At 36.5% G+C, this 13762-nt stretch overlaps 1 protein-coding gene and 1 long non-coding RNA gene across 5 annotated transcripts in view; one reads left to right on the top strand and one right to left on the bottom strand.

Annotated features, from left to right (window-relative positions):
* Positions 1-11234, bottom strand: part of LOC103037467 (uncharacterized) — a 43308-nt gene extending 32074 nt beyond the window's left edge. The window contains exons 1-3 of the mRNA XM_049468971.1: positions 11059-11234; positions 10881-10960; positions 9969-10161 (exon numbers count right to left, since the gene is read on the bottom strand). Of these exons, the coding sequence (XP_049324928.1) occupies positions 9969-10161; positions 10881-10956 (269 nt within the window). The 5' untranslated portion in view covers positions 10957-10960; positions 11059-11234. The remainder of the gene's footprint in view (positions 1-9968; positions 10162-10880; positions 10961-11058) is intronic.
* LOC125785699 (uncharacterized) lies at positions 6058-6923 on the top strand. 4 transcript variants are annotated; one of them, XR_007428031.1, is made up of 5 exons: positions 6058-6246; positions 6319-6390; positions 6439-6510; positions 6607-6702; positions 6847-6923. It is a non-coding gene; the product is annotated as an uncharacterized LOC125785699 (long non-coding RNA). The 4 variants fall into 4 exon arrangements; XR_007428030.1 differs by having other exon boundaries at positions 6583-6702; XR_007428029.1 differs by lacking the exon at positions 6847-6923 and having other exon boundaries at positions 6559-6620.
* Positions 11235-13762: the final 2528 nt, after the last annotated feature.

Genomic DNA, 13762 nt, shown 5'->3' with positions numbered 1-13762 from the left:
AATCCAAACCAATCTAGCCCTAAATTAACTGTGATTAATCACACTTTTTAAAAAACTGAGTTCAGTTTCACTACTAACCACAACCAGGCCTGATTACTACCAGACCTGTAGAATAAATAAATCACTTATATAATAGAACCTGTTTGACAACATGAAGCAGATAAAAGATCTCAGATAAAAGCAGCACATTATTATTATTATTATACCCTCATCTGAAGAAACTCAACAACAGATGAGAAAAAACAAGTTATTGATCATCTGTCAGTCTGGAAAAGATTATAAAGTCATTTATTTCTAAAGCTTTCAGACTCCAGAGAACCACAGTGATTCACTATTATTCACTAATGGAGAAAAACCATGGAACACTGGTGAACCTTCCCAGGAGTGACCGGCCGACCAAACAAAATTACTCTAAAAGGAATTCCAAGAATAATAGTGAACTGGAGGCACTACTGAAAAGAAATGGGCATAAGTTTCCTGAGGAATGCTGTCAGAAGTTGATCTGGCTGTGCATCATGATTACAGTTTGTCATTAAAAAGGAAATGTGCTTTTTTAAGTAACGATTCTCATGATTAAGGGTTAATAATGAGTATTGAATAAAGTGAACACTTGTAATATTAGTTGTGTTAAACTGTATAATTATTAAATGTTGCCAAAAAGCTTAATTTGCAATGGACCTTATTAATTCAGACTGCAGTTATAAATTTGATTATGATTTTTTGTATACAGCTCTTTCTCTGATTTTGTTATTTATAGGTTAATGTTTGAGTAAAATGAACATTGTTGTTTTATTCTATAAACTACAGCCAACATTTCTCCCAAATTCCAAATAAAAATATTCTCATTTAGAGCATTTATTTACAGAAAATTAGAAATGATTGAAATAACAAAAAAGATGCAGAACTTTCAGACCTCAAATAATGCAAAGAAAACAAGTTCATATTCATAAAGTTTTAAGAGTTCAGAAATAATCAATATTTGGTGGAATAACCCTGGTTGGTTTTTAATCACAGTTTTTTTCATGCATCTTGGCATCATGTTCTCCTCCACCAGTCTTACACACTGCTTTTGGATAACTTTATGCTGCTTTACTCCTGGTGTAAAAATTCAAGCAGTTCAGTTTGGTGGTTTGATGGTTTGTGATCATCCATCTTCCTCTTGATTATATTCCAGAGGTTTTTAATGTGGTAAAATCAAAGAAACTCATCTTTTTTTAAGTGCTCTCTTATTTTTTTTTTCAAAGCTGTGGAAAAAAAACACCCCATTTAAAATGATTATCATACCAGTTATGTGGGTATTTTTTCACTTATGTTTCATAACATTCAGGGGTCATCTGATGAAATTCTAACTGTAAAATGTTGACATGTTGAAGTTCCTCTTTCGGTATCTGATAAGAGTCATCATTTTCCCTTCATACACAATTACCTCTTATCTCCCTGCACACATGAACATTCAGAAAGTTGCTAAATGATGGCGTAACTTTCATTTAATCAATTGAAGTAGTTGTGAACTGTACCACTTTAAAATAGGCCAGCAGACTCATCATTGAGTCCACTTCAGTTTCTGAATCAGTTTCTCTGATTTTGCTATTTATAGGTTTATGTTTGAGTAAAATGAACATTGTTGTTTTATTCTATAAACTACAGACAACATTTCTCCCAAATTCCAAATAAAAATATTCTCATTTACAGCATTTATTTACAGAAAATGAGAAATTACTGAAATAAAAAAACATGCAGAGCTTTCAGTCCTCAAATAATGCAAATAAATAAAGTTCATATTCATAAAGTTTTAAGAGTTCAGAAATAATCAATATTTGGTGGAATAACCTGGTGTTTTTAATCACAGTTTTTTTCATGCATCTTGGCATCATGCTCTCCTCCACCAGTCTTACACACTGCTTTTGGATAACTTTATGCTGCTTTACTCCTGGTGCAAAAATTCAAGCAGTTCAAGAAATTCTTACAGTAAAATGCTGACATACATGGGGGCACATTCTCCTCTGCTGAGACAATTAAAAAAAATATATAGGAAGATGAATGTGGGATCATTGTACCATCACATGTACTATTACATTTCATTGTCACATTGTATTCTCATGTGTACTATCACATGACCTGTCACACTGTACCATAACATTGTACTACCACATGCACTATTTGCATCACATTGTACTATTTTATGTAATATAATATGTAATATCATGTTTACCATCACACAACCTATCACACTGCATTATCACATGTACTATAACATGCAATCACATGCACTGCTATACTATACTATCACATTGTACTATCACATGCACATTGTACTATTACATACTACTATCACATGCGCTGCCACATTGTACTATCACATGTACTATAACATGCAATCATATGCACTGCTATACTATTACATGTAATATCACATGTACTATCATGTTTACCATCACACAACCTGTCACATCACATATATCACATGTGCTATCACATGCAATGCACTGTCAACTTGAACTATTACATTGTACTATCACATGTGCTGCCACATTGTGCTATCACATGTACTATTAAATTACAATCACAGGCACTGCTATACTGTACTATGATATTGTACTATCACATGCACATTGTGCTATTACATGTAATATCACATGTACCATCATGTTTACCATCACACAACCGGTCACATTGTACTATCACATATACTATCGCATGCAATGCACCGTCACATTGAACTATTACACTGTACTATCACATGCGCTATCCCATGCATAGTCGCATTGTATTATCACATGTACTGCCACATTGTACCATCACATGTACTATTACATGCAATCACAAGTGCTGTTATACTGTACTATCACAATTTACTATCACATTGTATTCTCACATGCACTATCATGTGCATTATCACATGACCTGTCACTGTAACATCACATTGTACTATCACATTGTACTATCACATGCAATATCACATGTACTACTATGTTTACTATCGCACGGCCCGTCGCACTGTACCATCACATTGTACTATCACATGCGTTATCACATTGCACTATTATATGTAATATCACATGTACTATCATGTTTACTATCACTATATACTGGAGGTGCTTCTCTGGTGATACAATTTAAAGATCTAGAAATATCTGAGGTTTGACACTATAGTTGAATGTGGGATCATTATTTGGTAATAGTTCCCTATTAATTGGTTAACAGAGATTTTAAGTCTATATAACCTAATTAATAAACTCTTAATAAACTCATTTATAAACCCTTAATAGTGGAGTAGCTTTAACCCACACCCTGCTGTGCAGTTAACTCTCTGAAATTTATCAATAAAATAAAAAATAACAAAAATATAAATTAATAACACAGTAAAAACACACTGTATTTCAGAATATTTCAACATCAGCATATCTCTGTTTACACAAAAACCTCTTATCTCCCTGCGCAGCTCCGTTAGATAACAGCTCATGACTTTAGGGGAAGTGGATCATCTCTTGACCCTCAGTAAATTAAAGGAAGTTGAAAAGTTTACAGTGGAAGATACAAAAGTTCACTGCTCACCTGGTGTCAAACACTGACCTCTAGATATAAACTTTAATAATTTCCCCGCATATCTTGGTAAGTTTACTAGATGTTCTCAGAATGTTTGTATTTAATTTTATTTTGTATTTTCACTCGGGTCTCTCTGCCACTACACCATACCTGTCAAATTTTGGATTTAAAAATAAGGGAAATTGTCCGCCACCCGCTTTGAGCCGTCCCACCAGCCCAACCGAGGTTAGGTATCCTTTACATTTTAAGACAGGTTTACAAGAAATCTAAAATAACCACCTGTAAACAACTTACAAACTACAATTAGATTATCAGAATGTAACAGGTCTACCTTTGTTGACACTAAAATGCTGTGGATATTCCTACATATGTAATTCTTATAATACAGCCTAAATAAAACCTTTTCTACATGAAATCTTCACTTTTTTGGCAGGAACGCTCTCTTTTATATGATAATATAAAACACTTCAGTCCAGTCCTGATCAGTTCAGTTAATTTCAGTCCTCTCCACAATTTTTCTCTCTCCAGCTCAACTATCTCTTCTACCCCTTCTAAATAATAAATTACACCAAATTACACTAACAAACCCTACAACTAGCTCTGCGCTACCTAAAACCAGCAAGCTGATTGGCTGTTTCTCTTGAAAGGTGGGACTTTCTCCTTGAACCGGAACCATGATTGGTTAAGAGACACACAGCGGCCAGCCGCCTCAATAATAAAGTTTTTTTTACATTATTATATAATACGGGAAATTTACGGGAAAATACTAATACGGGAGGACGGCGGGAAAAGGAGTAAAATACGGTAGTTTCCCGGCCAAAACGGGAGACTTGACAGGTATGCTACACACATTTTAAACCAAAAATCCATAAATCTATTTTCTGTGAATCAGCTGAAAGAGTTTTGTGTCAGGAATTCTCTGAGCTGTTTGGCTCCTCCCTTATTGTGATGTCCTTTGGCTCCTCTATCCTATTATTCCCCTTTGTCCTCCTTTTATCCCTATCCAATGATGTTTTACCTTTAAACTTATTTACATTGTACTTGACTATTGTAAGTCGCTTTGGACAAAAGCGTCTGCCAAATGTAATGTAATGTAATGTAATGTAATGTGATGTCACAATAAGCTAATTTGCATAGAACCACAGTGGCTCCACCCCTCACCCGTCAAGCCCCCACCAGAACCCTGAACCACTAGATCAGTTGAAGAAATGTTTCCATTTCTGTCTGCTGGTTGAGAATCTTAGACAGTACACAGCAGGATTAGCCAGCAGACTTCGTCTGAGGGAGGGATCTGTACCTACTGTCCGTGGTGAGTCAGCAGATGATGGATGAGTTGAGTTAAACATGCTAGCTAAAAGCGATATTATATTAAAAATAAAAATTGTATGTTGTTCCTTAATATTGTTTGCACCAGTGACCTATGACATCACACGGCCCGTCCAATCAAAGTGAACGAGCTAAGCTAAGCCTGAACGGTACCACTTTAAAATAAGTCTATACTTATAAATGATTTATAAATGGTTAATTCAACATAGTAATTTTTTTTGTAACTAATAGTAAATAGTTAAACATACTTAAAAAATATATCAATTTTACAGGTTGATTACATGCTGATTAATGAAAAACACAAAGTAAGATCAGTATCTAGAAAGATATGAAGTTTGCCAGTTTAGGTTTAAGTGTGAAATCACTATTTTTATCACAAACATTTCAGCTCACTGTTGCCATTTTTATTCACATGTTGTTATGTATTTATTATGAATTTATTAATGGGTTTAAAATTATTTGCAACCTAATTATTAATCATTAATAATCTCCTTTATAAACCATTGAAAACCCTTTATAAAGGTCTTATTTTAAAGTGGTACAGCCTGAACATTAGCCTGGTACAGAGCAGGTTTGTCCAAATCATGTGATGCCTTAAGAACTGAGCGAGGCTTAAGTGTAGCCTCACTGGTGGAACTGAATTTGAACTAAATAAGCCAAACTTGTAGCAAAAATCCTGATTTATTGAGTTATCCCTGACTTAACAAACACACCCAGAGTAAAACAAACCTAAAACAAAGTCTGAAACAGGAGATTTTATTCATTTTGACAAGACTTCTAACACATTAAACACAGTTTTATTGGTTTAATTCACGAGGTTCCTCAGATCAGAGGAGCTCCATACACCTCCACCTCACACAGCGTGAGATACTCCTTCCTCCCTGGAATCACGATGTTGACGTATCGTCCCTCCATCCCGTTACACTGAAAGGCCATTAAAGGGTTCTCCTTATCGATGGAGGAGATCACCGCACACCTGATGAATATGGTAGAATATAATAAGAAGATAAATCGTTACTGTATGGTGTCAGATCAATGTCAAAAATCGGAGGCGCAAAAATACCAGGTGAAAAAAATTAACCAGCACGTTTTATCATTTTGCGTGTGTAAATTAACTTCTTGCAAGCAAAAAAAAGTAAAAAAAAGTTCATTTTTCTCCTCTGTGGTGTTTATTTTTCCCTTAAATTCACAGTTCTCCTCGCTCGTTGTGTGAATTACCTGAGGCTGCTGTTGTGGTCGCTATAAGCGCCGGAGGTTCGGTCGCTAACAGCTCCACAGGTTCGGTCACTAACAGCTCCACAGGTTCGATCGCTAACAGCGCCGGAGGGTCGGTCTCTAACAGCGCCGGAGGGTCGGTCTCTAACAGCGCCGGAGGTTCGGTCTCTAACAGCGCCGGAGGGTCGGTCTCTAACAGCGCCGGAGGTTCGGTCTCTAACAGCGCCGGAGGGTCGGTCTCTAACAGCGCCGGAGGTTCGGTCTCTAACAGCGCCGGAGGGTCGGTCTCTAACAGCGCCGGAGGTTCGGTCTCTAACAGCGCTGGAGGGTCGGTCTCTAACAGCGCCGGAGGGTCGGTCTCTAACAGCGCCGGAGGGTCGGTCTCTAACAGCGCCGGAGGGTCGGTCTCTAACAGCGCCGGAGGTTCGGTCTCTAACAGCACCGGAGGGTCGGTCTCTAACAGCGCCGGAGGTTCGGTCTCTAACAGCGCCGGAGGGTCGGTCTCTAACAGCGCCGGAGGGTCGGTCTCTAACAGCGCCGGAGGGTCGGTCTCTAACAGCGCCGGAGGGTCGGTCTCTAACAGCGCCGGAGGGTCGGTCTCTAACAGCGCCGGAGGTTCGGTCTCTAACAGCGCCGGAGGGTCGGTCTCTAACAGCGCCGGAGGGTCGGTCTCTAACAGCGCCGGAGGGTCGGTCTCTAACAGCGCCGGAGGGTCGGTCTCTAACAGCGCCGGAGGGTCGATCGCTAACAGCGCCGGAGGGTCAGTTGTTTTGGATGTTAGCATAGCCAACTCTCCTGCTGTCCTTTTTTCTCTGCCTTCCTCCGGCTATTGTTAGTAGGTGGTCCGTCACAAACCCTGGAGATATCAGCCAAATAACATTCACTGAGGGAGGCGACCCTGACTCCGCCCCCAAACTGTCAAAACCACCCCTTTCAAATCTCGAGCACACTGTGAATCCGAGAGGAGAAAAATGAAGCTCGAGAGCGATTTTCTGTTCAGCGAAGAATAAGAAGTAGAAGTTAACTTACACACGCAAAATGTTAAAACAGGCTGGTTAATTTTTTTCACCTGGTATTTTTGCACCCCGGACTTTTGATATTGATGTAACGCCATATTACTAACAGAATCTTCAGTTTATAAAGACGATAGTTTAAAAGTTCTGAAAGAGCTTCACCTCGGGTTGCTGTTGCCGTCGTTCTCCACACTCCAGTTTCCAATCCTGATTTCAGCTCCATTCAGTCTTTCAGGAATATTATCACTCGTGTTGATGACGTTGATGGAGAAGACTTTGTGGCGTTTCAGAAGATCCAGTCTCCACCAGGGACTGAGGTCATCTTGGGTGTGTGAGCAGGAGCCGTGAGCGTACACATCGTCTCGGTTTCCATCAATTGCGGTTAATGGGAAACCGTTACCATAAAGACTGGACTGTGTAGCTCTTCCTTTCAGCGCTACATTGTCTCCTACAGAGGAAACAGGTACATGTCTTTATATGGACCTTCTAGATCTCTCTGGCCGCTTTATCAGAAACCCCTGTGTTGTAGCTCAATCTGCAGCTCATCTTTGGATAGACAGTGTTTGTAAGTTCAGAGTTTTCTACCTCTCCTATGGCAAAGAGAGTACGGAAAGTCTGGTTGGCTGGCCTGACAACCGCTAAAAAATATTGTTCAGTGCTGGCTTCCACCCCAGTCACTTTTTGTTACACACTGGTTGCATTCCTTTTTAGATGTTCTTTACTTACAATTACCTTCTGCTAGAGTCAATAGAGCAATATGGTGAAATGTTGTTACATCTGTTGTCTACAAAACTTTCAATAAAAAACTTTGAGCCCTTATTGCTCAATATGGTTCTCCCTCATCACATCACATGTGACTTTTTTTTTATTCTGGTCTCAGAATGTGCTATACAACAGGATTCTATACACTACCTAATAATTCTGCCAATTATCAGACATCATAGTACCACAGTGTGACATTTTCACATGACACATTTTTTTTTTTTTGTAATCCCTACGCCAACCTTTGGGGGCAGTACTGGTTGTTTACCCCAGATTACAAGCCATCCAAAGATGGAAGCCATGTGGTAACAATGGAGGTTCAGAGGAAGCTTCTGATTAATGAACGTTTGTTTGAGGAACTTTAAGTTAAAAGCTTGGCGTAAGGGATTGAACTATATAACTTTGTTCTCTGTCAAATGAACTTGTAAGGACTTCTATCGACAAATCTTGCAATCATCTACAACATCTACCTTACTGAAGCTTCTTCACAGCCAAAACAAAGCTGGATTATTTCTTCTCTGTTTCACTACATTTATCTGGATTTCTTTGGATTTCTAACGACTATTTCATCCAGAGCTGGTGAGAAGGATCCAATTTTTTTGAAGATCCTCTTTAAAGAATTTATAAGACTGGACAAAGTATTTCTGTGGGTGTTTTGTGCATTCATCAATTGAGGAGTTGTAGATATTGATTTTGATTTTTGTAATTGATGAATTTGAGGTTTAGTAAAACATTTATCTGCTCTTATATGATGGCACCCTTTTCATTTCTAAAATTTCTGAAAACTTACAAAACTAGTGATTTGATTGTACACCAAGATTTTTTGAACACATTTCTGAGATGTTGTCTCACCCTCTGGAGTGGGGTAGCCGTAGACCTCGACCTCACAGAGAGTCAGGAGCCGATTATCTCCAGGGATGACCACGTTAACGTACCGACCCGAGAGTCCCCTCTGAAAGTTAAAGGTCTCAGATTTTCCTGCAGGAATGGTGGAGATCACCCCAGCCCTGGAGAGAAATTATGGGGTGTTATGTGGAGTGTGGACAGCTGAGAAATGAAAACAGAAATGTGTTGCAAATGTTGTTGCATGTGTACTTCTCACCAGAGGTGGAAAGTAACTAATTACATTTACTTAAGTTTTAATTGAGTAGATTTTATGGGTAGTTTGTAATTTTTAAAGTAGTTTTTAAAATATTTAAGGTAGTTTTACTTTTACTCAAGTAGATTTTGACACAAGTAATTAACTTAGCTACTTTGGAAAACTCCCCGTTACTCAGTAAAAAATAAAATGCTGGGGGAAAAAAAACAAATTGTCTAAATAAAAAAAAAGAGTTTTGTTCTCCATGGCAGCGCAGCTGAACTTCTCCATGCAGTGTTCATTACAGTTAGCGGAAGAGACGCTGTGTGAATCAGCTGTGTAGCCTGTAGTTCTGTCGAGTTATGCTATCCATTGATATGTGCTTCTTTACGGCACTGCGCATGTGCCAACCAACATTTTTTTTTTTCATGTTTTTCATGACAATTCTTTACGTTTTTATTAGGAACATCTGCTTTGATGTTAAAAAAACATGTAAATAGCAGTTAAAGCATAGCAATGGCAAGTTAAAAAATAATAATGACCCGTAAAACTATAAAAATGCAGTTTATCGTCACCTATATGACCATAACTTTTTAACAGCAAGGGAAAAAAATGGATCATGGAAACCTATACCACTTGTTCTTGAAAATGTTTTATGTGCTGGTCTAAACAAATACTGCCTGAAAAATTATTTAATGTAAGAATTATTTAATTTATGATTTGTACCTTTTTACATCAAATAAATAAAAGTAACAATGTAACTTTTACTCAATGTACATTTTAAATTGAGCACTTTTTTTACTTTTACTTGAGTAGAATTTTAGATGGGTACTTTTACTTTTACTTGAGTAGAATTTTAGCAAAGTAAAGGTACTTTTACTTAATTACAATTTTTCAGTACTTTTTCCACCTCTGCTTCTCACCAGGGATTGTTGTTTCCGTTGTTGACTAAAGAGTTTCCGATGCGTATCTGGGCTCCGTTGATCCTCTCTGAACAGCAGTCTCCTCTGTTAGTGATGGTGATGGAGGTTATCGTGTACTCATCCAGCAGGTCCACCCTCCACCAAGGGTTCGGCTGAAATGTGGTGGCGGTGCAGGACCCATGGTCGTAGTTTGAATCAGTATTTCCGTCTATAGCGTTGTAGGCATGACCGTGTCCTGTCCAGGGGTTTTGAACCAGGAAGGACTGAGTGGCTTTTCCATAAAGAGCGAGATTTTTGGCTGGAATGAACAACAGAGTGGTGCAGATTCAATTAGTTGTACAAAAAAACATGTATTCTTTTATTTGGGTTTTCTGTCAAAGCTCAAATAGTTCAAACTGTGATCTTCAGCTATTCTAATTTGCTTTAAAATGTGCAATTCCTAATCATCTTCAAGAATAAATAAGTTTTTTTGTATAGTTCCTTTCTCAAACTAACCAGCAAAATCTTTTGAAAAGTTGTTTAGTGTAAGACTGGCATTAGTTAACTAAAAACACTCTGTAAGTTACTTTATCTTTTCATGCAGAATGGCAAGACTAAGCTCAAAAACATTTTTTTTAATTACATTTTAATGGAATTTCTCTTTTTGGGTCTAGCACTTTAATGTGGCAATGTACATTAAAAAATGCAGATCAACAGTCCCAACATGTTCAAAAAGTTATTTTTTTATTTTGCAACAGTGTCAATATTTGTCAGACAATCCAAACACAGAATCCACATTTTTGTGCAAATCTTGGCTTCTAAAGACTTTTTTCTTAAATGTTTGATCAAATTAAAAAAGCATGCTTGACTGTAAATGCAATTATCAATAAATTAGCTGTTCAAAAACCTTAAATTTCTTATTTTTGCATTGTAAAACTCTACTTAGAATCTGCTTATAATACACCAGTGCAAAATGAAAATTCTTCCTATTTTAATCAGGAGTGTACATGGTAAAATTCTACATAAAATGAAGTTTACCTTTCATAGATGAAGCATCCGTGAAAGCAGCCACTGTAAGAGTCACTGCCAGCAGATAAAACACACCATGATCCATTTCTCTAAAAATAAATCAGATACAGTTCTTTACAAAAACCCACTGTGTTCTGAGATCATTCTAAACATCTCACTGAATTTATCTGTACTGAAATTAACTCACCCAGCTGAGAAATCTGCAGAATCAACCTTCCTCCAGATGTAATCAGTTCCACTGAGGCTCGCTTTGAGTCAGTCTGAGCTTTAAATAAGGCTTTTAAGGAGCAGCTCCACCCAATTTTAAACTTTCTGCGCAGCTCTGAAAGTGGATTAATGTAAAAGGGTTTAAGATTATACAGTATCAATCAATAGAACATAACCTATAAGAACTGATTCTTTACAAAAATATGAAAACTAAAACAATGGATATAAAAATGCATATTAATACTGTCCCATTTCTCAATCTGCTGCACAACAATGTCCATGTCACAGATTGTATGAGAAAATGTGTTTTAATATTAAACACAGTTGGTTTTATCGGAAAATCATACTAATGGATTAACTGTAAATACATACATTTGTTAAAAGGAAACAGAGGAAGAGTGTTCTGTGGATTTTGTGTAGAAATGTTTATATTTATAAGGAACACTGAGTGTTCAGTGATCATTATTAATGAATAAGTAGATATATTTACTGGTGTTTATGATTAGTATTCTTTGTTCAGTTTTTAATCTTTAGGTAAATATGTTCTATAATTTTCCCTTTAAAAAAAGTTACATCAAGTTCTCAAATTATTTAGTTAATTTAGTTTAGTTATATCTTAATGTTCATTCTTACACAGCCCACACTAAATCATTTTATTTAAGATTGCTTTTACTGCACTTTATGTGAGGATGTGTTTACGGCTACTTAAACATTTCAAGAGTTAAATATGACCTTTACTAAAAAGAAAACATATGACCTGCAGGTGTTTGTTGTTGTTTTCCATTTTTTACAAGTACATTTAGATATTTAAAGTGGTCTTATACATATAAATCTAATGAAACACTGATACAAGTTCAGTACCTTTCAGGATTTTCTTAATCTGTTTAATGTAATAAACATTGTCTTAGCAATTGAGAACATTAAAACTACAACTGACTTTATTTCCACCATATTTTAGTCTTCAAATCTCTTGAAAAGTTGTTTGTTGTAAAGCTGGCATTAGGTAACTCTAAAAACCTTCAGGAATCAAATATGTAAGTTGTATGTTTTTATGCATTGTGGCAAGGCCAAATTTAGAAACATGTAATTGAGGGATTCCATCAATTTTTCACGTTTTCTGCAAAATGCAATGGGAAATCTCTAAGAGTGTGGCTATGTTTAAGCCATTTACATTAAGCAGAATGTTTTACAAATTGGTGGAATTGCCCTTCTACATGTTTCTGCTGGTACATATGGTTTTGCTCAATTCTTGCATAAGTATGGAGTCTTGTTTCTCTCCTGAGATCAGTTAGAGAGAACCAGTAATGTTGCCATAAACATGGAGCAATCTCCTGTTTTGCAGGACGAGCTCAGAAATCTTAAGTTGTTTTTCAGCTTAACTGGCAGAGTAATACAGAGAGTTTGTAAAAAAATGATTTAATGCCAGTTTTATTGATAAACAATAATAATTGTGAAACACTTAATTTCCCCTTAATTTCTGTTGTATGTTTGCGAACTTTAAATTTGAATGATTAAATTTAAACAAAATAGCTTAAATTCACTGTGATTTTTTAATTATTTAAAATGTTCTGCATTTTATATTAATACAAAAGTCATCAAAACTATGAAGAAAATCATATGGTTTGATACAATAGTGAACAGGAATGTGTTAAACAAACCAGAATATGATTTATATTTTATATTCTTTAAAGTATCTCCTCTTGTTTAGATGACAGTTTTGCACATCTCTGCTGGATTTTCTCAGTCAGTTTTATGAGGTAGAGTCTCCTGGAATTCAGGCTTTCAGTTAACAGCTGTGCTGAACTCATCTAGAGTTAATTACTTGAATTTCTTGCCTCTTAATGTGTTTGAGAGCATCAGTTAAAGTAAAGTAGTGAAGAGGTAGAGTTACAGGTATACAGTGAATAGTGAATATTTCAGTAATGTTCGAATCCAGATTATGAGAAGCAAGAACTACTCAACTAAATAAAGATTAGTACAAATTACTTGAATAAACGAAGGTCAGTCGATCTGAAAAAAGATGAAACAGGAGTTTCCTCTATTGTAAAGGATAAGCTCATTAGAGTTACCAGCCTAAGAAACTGCAAGTTAAAATTTCCCCAGATAAGAGCACCTAAATGCTTCTTCACAGAGTATTTTGGTTTGTTTAACACTGTTTTTAAGCTACTACATGATTCCTTATGTGTTCCTTCATAGTCTGGATTACTTCACTATTTATTTACTATGTAGAAAAAAACTTCCAAACTTTTGACTGGAACCAAATGTTCACTGATCCTGTTCAGCTGTGGTAAAACTACTGAATAAAGACAATATTACAAATTTAATCAGATTTGAGCGTTTTACTCCACAGAACCCGTAAAGAAAACACATCTAAAAAAAAGTTGTTCAATGTTCAGTGTTTTGTCTGATTATCTGTCCTGCTACCACATTTCTGTAAAGCTGCTAGACATGCCTCTACAACACACATAAAGACTTAAATTTAGCAAAGTTGACAGATTTTTGACCGATTATATAACTAAGAGAATCAGTCTGGTAATTTTGCTTATTTGTCCACCGTTTCAGCCGAGAAACAGTTGTCTTTGTTTACAGTGGAGTTGCGAACAAGAAGCTACAGTCTAAAACTGTATTATATTTAACTGAGAACTCAGGTTCTATCTGAGATCCAATAAAGAGATCCAGGTTAG

The sequence above is a fragment of the Astyanax mexicanus genome, chromosome 1 (genome assembly GCF_023375975.1).
Source record: "Astyanax mexicanus isolate ESR-SI-001 chromosome 1, AstMex3_surface, whole genome shotgun sequence".
NCBI lineage: Eukaryota > Metazoa > Chordata > Actinopteri > Characiformes > Acestrorhamphidae > Astyanax > Astyanax mexicanus.
This window is presented reverse-complemented; position numbering and strand designations above follow the sequence as displayed.